The following is a 7318-nucleotide window of genomic DNA, read 5'->3' as shown; positions in this document are numbered from 1 at the left end:
TAATTATGGGCCAGATTCGGCCCACACTGAAAGATTGGCCATTTCATGCTAAGCTATTGTCTTGGCCGCTGAGCTCCAACTTGTGAACTCAGCCGACACAAAGTTTTAGGATAAGACCCAATTTTCCGATTCGGTAGAGTTCGATCTATCATTTATCATTTAAGGGCAGTGATAAGATCCTCAGAATTTAATGATTCGGGCTGAGAAATATTATCGAAACCCAGCATCGGCCAAACACGGCATAAAATATCCAGATTCTAGGAACCGGGGCACCTGATATCCCATGCTACAGTTTATGTGGCGTCCACTGCTTATGGGCTAAATGCCGGCCTCGGCACTGGACGAATGGTTTTCCTGCTACCCTGACTAAAAAGCATCATCAGTTGAACCAGCGCTACTGCGCCACGGCACGCTCGACATATCGACTATTTCTCTGTAGATGTGTCGTTCATAAAACATCGGTAGTTACTCCCTTGTGATCGTGTATTCAACTTCTGGTGATATTAACACGACAATGACGGCCGGAGATGCTTGGAAACTGGTAAACCAATGGCTGGATCTAGACATGAGTGGGGATTCACTTACTTGCCTTAAGTTTCTCTCTCTCTCTAGCTAGGTAGGCTCATTGACTTGCTTAATACACTAAGACGGCATCATCTTTATCGGTAAGGTAAGTGACGTATACCTGCTCTGGTTAAAAACAAAAAAATAAAATAATTCAAATGATTCATACTCGTAACCATCAAGTAAGATAATTTAAATTTTGTAAATGGAGAAAATTAATGATTAAATTTTTTTTATCCCATTAGTGAGCCAAGCATCATACTCGAATTGAATTTACCAGAACCCGTTTAGTTTTCAAATAATATGGTTCATTTTCAAAAAAATAAAAACAAATATACCTGCTCCCATTAACTTAAAGACTTTGCCGAAATAAAAAAAAAAAAAAAAAAAAAGAAGGGCGATGTGTCCGTTTGCCTCGTTTAAGCAAACAATGTGATCCCAAAGGTCAAAGTATCCGATGTTATAACTTTGGATGATAAGTTCGTAGCACAGCAAAATTTAAATAGCGTACTTATCCATGCCTTCTTTGAGATTCTAATATCAATATCCAGCCTGCCGCCGCCTTAGGAGTTCATTTGGTACATGGTATATGTATATATATTATTTTTCATTGTTTGTAGAAAATGGTATCGACTGATGAAAAGCAATTCTTAGATTAATCTCGACGAAGCCTATTTTACTGTAATATTGGTCAATCCGGATATGTTTTGCTCTCTGATAATCTCCTGATCAACATCCATAGACCTCCAAGAGTCGTACAATAAATTTGAAGGAGAAATTCGTGTGCCGACTGATTATCAATATCTATATTTTCCGCTTTCCTTTATTAGTTCATATATTGAATCTTTGTCCTACTAGACTTGATATTTTGCTCCTTCGTGATTCATCGTTGCCTCCATGACTCATTTATATTACTTAATCTTTTAAATTTAATTTAGGGTTTCAGCTCGTATTTCACCCAAAAAGAAGAAGAAGAAAGGAGTTAATAAAGTTTTTTCTTGGATCAGCATAAGGAGGAGGAGCGGATATATTATAACACTAGAAAACTCAATAATCTACCAAAGTACAAATTCTATAAAATTAAGAAGGGCCAAAAGGGATAGAAAAAGGCTCCCCACATCACATACAACATAAGACATACATAAAAGAAATCTCCCGTCATACACCCATAATGATCATATCATAATTTTGATTTCCCTATTTTGAATGAAGTTTGACAGCTTCGCACGTAAATTTCATTAGGGAAATATTTCGCTCTTTTTTTCTCTTTTTGGAAGAAGAAATTAAGATTAAACATGAGTGCTGCTCCTGAATGAACCAAGAGCTTTAACTGCGCCTGCCCTCAATATGAACTGGTGGTAGAATGCTGCTATTGCTGCCCCGATGAACGGTCCAACCCAGAACATCCACTGGGAGAAAAGAAGAAAAAAGAAAGAAAAACCCGACATTCAGAAATTCAGTTCATCGAATAACTTTTCCTGATCTAATTTCATTTATTATGGAATTGAATGTTTCGAGCTGGATGCGATTGGTGGAAAAATTACCTGGTCATCCCAGGTTTTCTCTTTGTTGTAGATGACCGCAGCACCGAGACTCCTCGCGGGGTTGATGCCGGTCCCGGTGATGGGGATGGTGGCCAAGTGAACCATGAAGACCGCGAATCCAATAGGCAGCGGGGCCAACACCTGCCCGATGTACATTCATCGCCAGCACACAGGATCAGTAAAGAGAGGAAAAAACTCAGACATCACAACATAATGAGTAGACTAAAACCAAGTTATTAAATTGGTTCACGACGAAGCTGGCAGCCAAATTTTCACATGGCACCATGCAGGGATGGACCGAGGGGGCTGGGGGTGTCAATCATCCCCTTTAGAATGTCCACGCTTTAAAAAAATTTATATATAATTCATTAAATTTTAATGAAATTTATTATATTCACCCTCTAACTCGAAAAAATTATCCTATTGTTCGTCCCCTCAAAAATCTCACCCCAAGTCCAAACCATAGGTCCGTCCTTCGCACCATACGACGCCATACAATATGGAGAAAGTTCCCTTCTATTATTCCCATACAGAAGAACACACCCCTTTTGAAGAAACATAATAATCTCATTGTACTATATTTTTCTCCCAGAGTCATCAATTTAATAAATAATAATAAGCTGACAATTTATGCTCTCTCCCACATATATAAATAGACGATAAATATGTGTATTGAAATTATTATTATCAGAGAAAGCCATGACATTTTTTATAGTTTATTTTATATAACACAAGTTAGAGGATTGGCTTTTCAAGGAAGGAGAGACCGTGAAGAAGATGGATACTATTTCTTCTTTTGTTTTTCTTTTTTTGGTAAAAGATGGATGCTGAAGGAAGTCAAGAAAATTGCAGAAAGGTTCTTACGAGTCAGATCGCAATTGAGAAAAGCAGAATCTACTTTTTAGTGATATAGAAGACAAAATTAGGTAATTTCATTTTTCATACCAAAAAAAATTGCAGCCACAAATTTTAACTATATGTATAAATAAAAAATATTAGGTAATTAATATGCATTCAAGTGAGCGTAAAACTTAATCTCAAATATCAAATAGCACGTGTACAATAAGAAAGAGAGAGAATTATAATTAGACACTTATCATTCAAAAATAAAATTTTAAAAAATTACTTAATTATGTATTACTCACCAAATATATTCTTTATATGAGACCGTAGCCGGTAGCCAACTCATCATATTCTCTATGCTCCCTTCCTCTCATCCACTCATTATTTATTGGTCAATAAATCGTTGCTTGATTTAATTTATAAAAAAAAACCAATTACATTTTAAAAAACGAGTAAATATTTCCATCGAAATGTTTATGTACGATATAATGAAAAATTACTTTTCAATGATCGATATGATCATTTTACTTTTGTTAGTGTGGTGTTCTTTATTTGAATCATATCAGTGTAGTCCATGCACATGGAAATCCAAGCGTGACTCGCGTAATAATCGTGTTCACCATTACGGTGGACCGTGTATGTACGTCCTTTTATTATGATAGGGGAAAAAAACTCCAAGAACATTCAGATCAAAAAAATAAATAAATAACTAAAAGTACCATTTCAAAAACAAAATTCTAGAAAGGCCAATTAATTTATTATAATGCTTGTGATATTGGGTCTAAAATAATTATTGAATCTAATACTTCTTGTGTGTGGACGGTGGACCAATTCAATCACGCAAATACTATGTGTCACATCTACTCTACAGATATTAAACAACTATCCCTATATCTCTATATAGGTCGCAATAAACGAAATCATAGGAAGTACATTTTTAATTTAGACGGCCACTCATTTATAAGTAGTTACTATTCAGCTACCGGGATAAAAAAAAAAAAAGTAGATACAACGTGGAAATATAAAAAGAGAAGAAATGCAAATTAAACAAAATAGAATATATATATATATATACATACGCACACGCACTCGATGCGTATTTTAGTAAGGGTGACATACCGGGACATGAGAATCTCTGGCACTCCTCTTGGGATCGGTGGCAGAGAAGACAGTGTAGACGAGCACAAAGGTCCCGATGATCTCTGCCCCCAGCCCGACTCGGGTTGAGTAGCCCGTGGCGAGCTCATTGGCTCCACCGCCGTAGAGGTTGTAGTTAGAGTTCTGGAAGGCCTTGACGAGCCCGACCCCACAAATAGCACCCAAGCACTGGGCCACCATGTACATAATTGCTCGAATCAGGGACACCTTCCGGGCCAGAAATAGCCCGAAGGTCACCGCAGGGTTTATGTGGCCTCCTATTCAATTATAAAAATGAAAAACAATGCATGATGTAATCAAGATCATGTTCTCGTGATGCGTAGTAAATTATACATACTCTGATAATTAATTAATAAGTATTTGAATAATTTTTATTTTATTTTTTCCTAGTCCCGACATTTCCATTTTCAGTATATACTGGCATTTTTTATGACTCAAATATCTATGCTAAGATCGGTCAATATAATTGAAAAAGAAAAGAAACATTCGGACTTCGGCTTGTATCCTACCCAATAAATAAGAAACACACAACCCGATAATTATAAATTACACAGGTAGAGTACATACAATATGCGAAAAATCTCGTACTTTTTTATTTTTCGGTGCATTTGGGGGCCTAAGCCCAAGTTCAATACTGAAATAAATCCCTATATATACATTACTTACGTACCCTCTTGAAATCAAAAAATTAAGCACGATTTTCCTAATCGAATATGTTAAGTATGAGAGAACCCTAAACCTGATCAATTGATATTGGTATTTTGAACGACGTCCAATTGCCCAAAAAGATAAAAGGAAAAGGGAATGGGAGGAAAAACAATGATATATACCGGAAATTCCAGCAGTGCAGTAAACAAGGATGAAGATCATGCCACCGAAGGCCCAGGCAATGCCGAGGATGCCGACGCCGCCACATTGGTCGACCCCGGGCTTGTTCGGGTCAGTCTGGCTCTTGTAGCCTATGACAGTGCAGACGGTGACATAGAGGAAGAGGAGAGTGGCGATGAACTCGGCGATGATGGCGCGGTAGAAGGACCACTTGGTCAGCTCCACCGCGTCTATGAGCGGGGCAGGTGGCGGGTCGTGGTAGTCCTTGGCTGAGAACGACCCCTGCTCCGGCACATCCTTGGCCATCTCAGGGCTGATTCTATTGAGGTTAGGGTTTAGAAAGATAGAGAGAGGGAGAGAGAGAAGGGAAGATGAAGTCCTTTGTGAAGAGAACTTTAGGGTCTGTGTGGGAGAGGGATGAGATCATGAGAGGATGGGAGAGGGTATATATGGAGGAGTGAGAGAGCAGGAGAAGATGACATGCATTATGGTTGAGAGTAATTTTCTCCACCAAAAATAAATAAAAGAGGAAAGAAAATTGAAAATTATATAGAAAATATTCTTAGCGAGTTCTTTAAGTCATTTCTATCGAATTTCTTGGATTTATTATCACTTAAAAAAATCAAACTAATAAGTAACGATATTCAAATCTCATATAAATTCATGGATATTCATTTATTTTTTTCCACGTGAAATTAACAACTACAGTTCTCTTAATTAGCTACTTGGTAACCCTAGGTAAGTACATTTTCTTTTTTTTTTCAATTAGCTACTAAATATATATATATATATATATGATGCCCTCGAGTTCCATATAATACTGTGATTAATCTAAATTATGCACTCATGTTTAATTATTTGCATATGCAAGTTGCCAATTATTTAATTTCTATATCAAAGTGAACATTTTTTCGGTATTCGATTGGTATCCAAAAGTCTAACGAGTTCCGACTAATTCAATTCGAATAGGTTAAATCAATCCATGTTGATCAAAGTGAACATTTAGATATCATAAAAGTTACCACACTGTTAATATATTTTCGGAACAATTAGTAACTTCATCCAAAACATTGTTAATATTATACTAATTAAAATTCGTGCGAGGTAGTTAGTTAATCATCCTATGGCGCTTGAGGAACACCGATTTATCAATAAAAAAGTATAGAACTTTGAAGCGTTAATTTACCGTTAAAAAGAACTGTGTTCCTGATTTATTTACGTTCAGTACTAATAATAATATATTTTGAATAAGTGCAAATTGCAAATAGAAAATCATATATATACAAATCTATATATATGGCTATCACTTTCATTACCGACCCTACTGACTTACCACGCGACCTCCCACTTCCACCTATTTTTTGCTTGCATTAACCGGCCAGCAGCCAGCCAACCAGCCAGCCAGCCTTTCTTTCTTTCTGTATGAATCGCACTCACCGATTCATTTCTCTTTCTTTTACTGTGCCCTTTCTGCCCTTTTTGGATTCCCGTGCTGCCCCCTTTGCCTTCGGCCCCACCTCCCCATCAATTCTTATATGTCAGAAAGTCACAGGCAAAATTAATGTATATACACGTACGTGTATATATCATGTATGCGTTGTACATATCTATAGACCAAAACCGATAAAAAAATACATACAAATGATTTTGATTAGACAACTGATGACCGGTTGTCTAATTATAGACCAAAACGTAGCTTTTATGCATCAAGTTTGCTTCCTGCTTCATGTCTCTTTGCAGTCCCGGCTTTCTAATTATCCAACCCAAAAAAGAAAAAAGAAAAAAAAACTTCTTTTTCATTTTCTTTCAACTTTTTTTTTTTTTCATTTTCTGCGTCTGCGGTACAATTCTGGTTTTTCGTGTAAGAATGAATTATAGACCTAATTCAAATGGGAAACAAAACTACAAAGGGAATATCACTAATAAAAATTGAATCCCAACCCTTGGCTGTAATCAGGAGCGATGAGCAAGTATTATTATATTAAACCACATATTTCTCAGTACAATTTTCTTTTTAGGTCTTTGTTAGATTAAAACTTACGGTAGAAATTTGAAAAAAGAATCGTTTAAAATTATTGGTTGACGAGATGAACTTCTTTTCAAATTTTAATTAGAAATTATAAATTATCAACTGAAAAAAGGAGGAATACACGAATACTCCACTGTGTGCTTCTCATATATAATGGTGAAACTTGCACTCGCGGTTTGCTCCAGAGTTCGATCGAGTCATAACAATCCCGAGGAAACTGGAATGTAGATTTTATTTTATGTCATTTCGGTGAAATTAGGAACCACATTTTAGTACATAGCATCTTGATATATATATGTGTGTGCGCGCGCGTGGGTTGATTTGAGTGGAAAAAAAGGCAAAAAAGATAAAA

The 7318-nt window shown here is 36.4% G+C and overlaps 1 protein-coding gene across 1 annotated transcript; it reads right to left on the bottom strand.

Moving 5' to 3' along the window:
* Positions 1–1597: 1597 nt before the first annotated feature.
* On the bottom strand, positions 1598–5369 carry LOC116188637 (aquaporin PIP2-1-like). Its single transcript, XM_031518115.1, has 4 exons — positions 4940–5369; positions 4071–4366; positions 2109–2249; positions 1598–1973 (listed from the first exon to the last, which is right to left on the bottom strand). Exons 1-4 carry the CDS (start codon positions 5241–5243, stop codon positions 1854–1856), a joined length of 861 nt encoding a protein of 286 aa, XP_031373975.1. The 5' UTR covers positions 5244–5369; the 3' UTR covers positions 1598–1853.
* Positions 5370–7318: the final 1949 nt, after the last annotated feature.

Source organism: Punica granatum, chromosome 8 (genome assembly GCF_007655135.1).
Source record: "Punica granatum isolate Tunisia-2019 chromosome 8, ASM765513v2, whole genome shotgun sequence".
In the NCBI taxonomy this organism is placed as follows: Eukaryota; Viridiplantae; Streptophyta; class Magnoliopsida; order Myrtales; family Lythraceae; genus Punica; species Punica granatum.
This window is presented reverse-complemented; position numbering and strand designations above follow the sequence as displayed.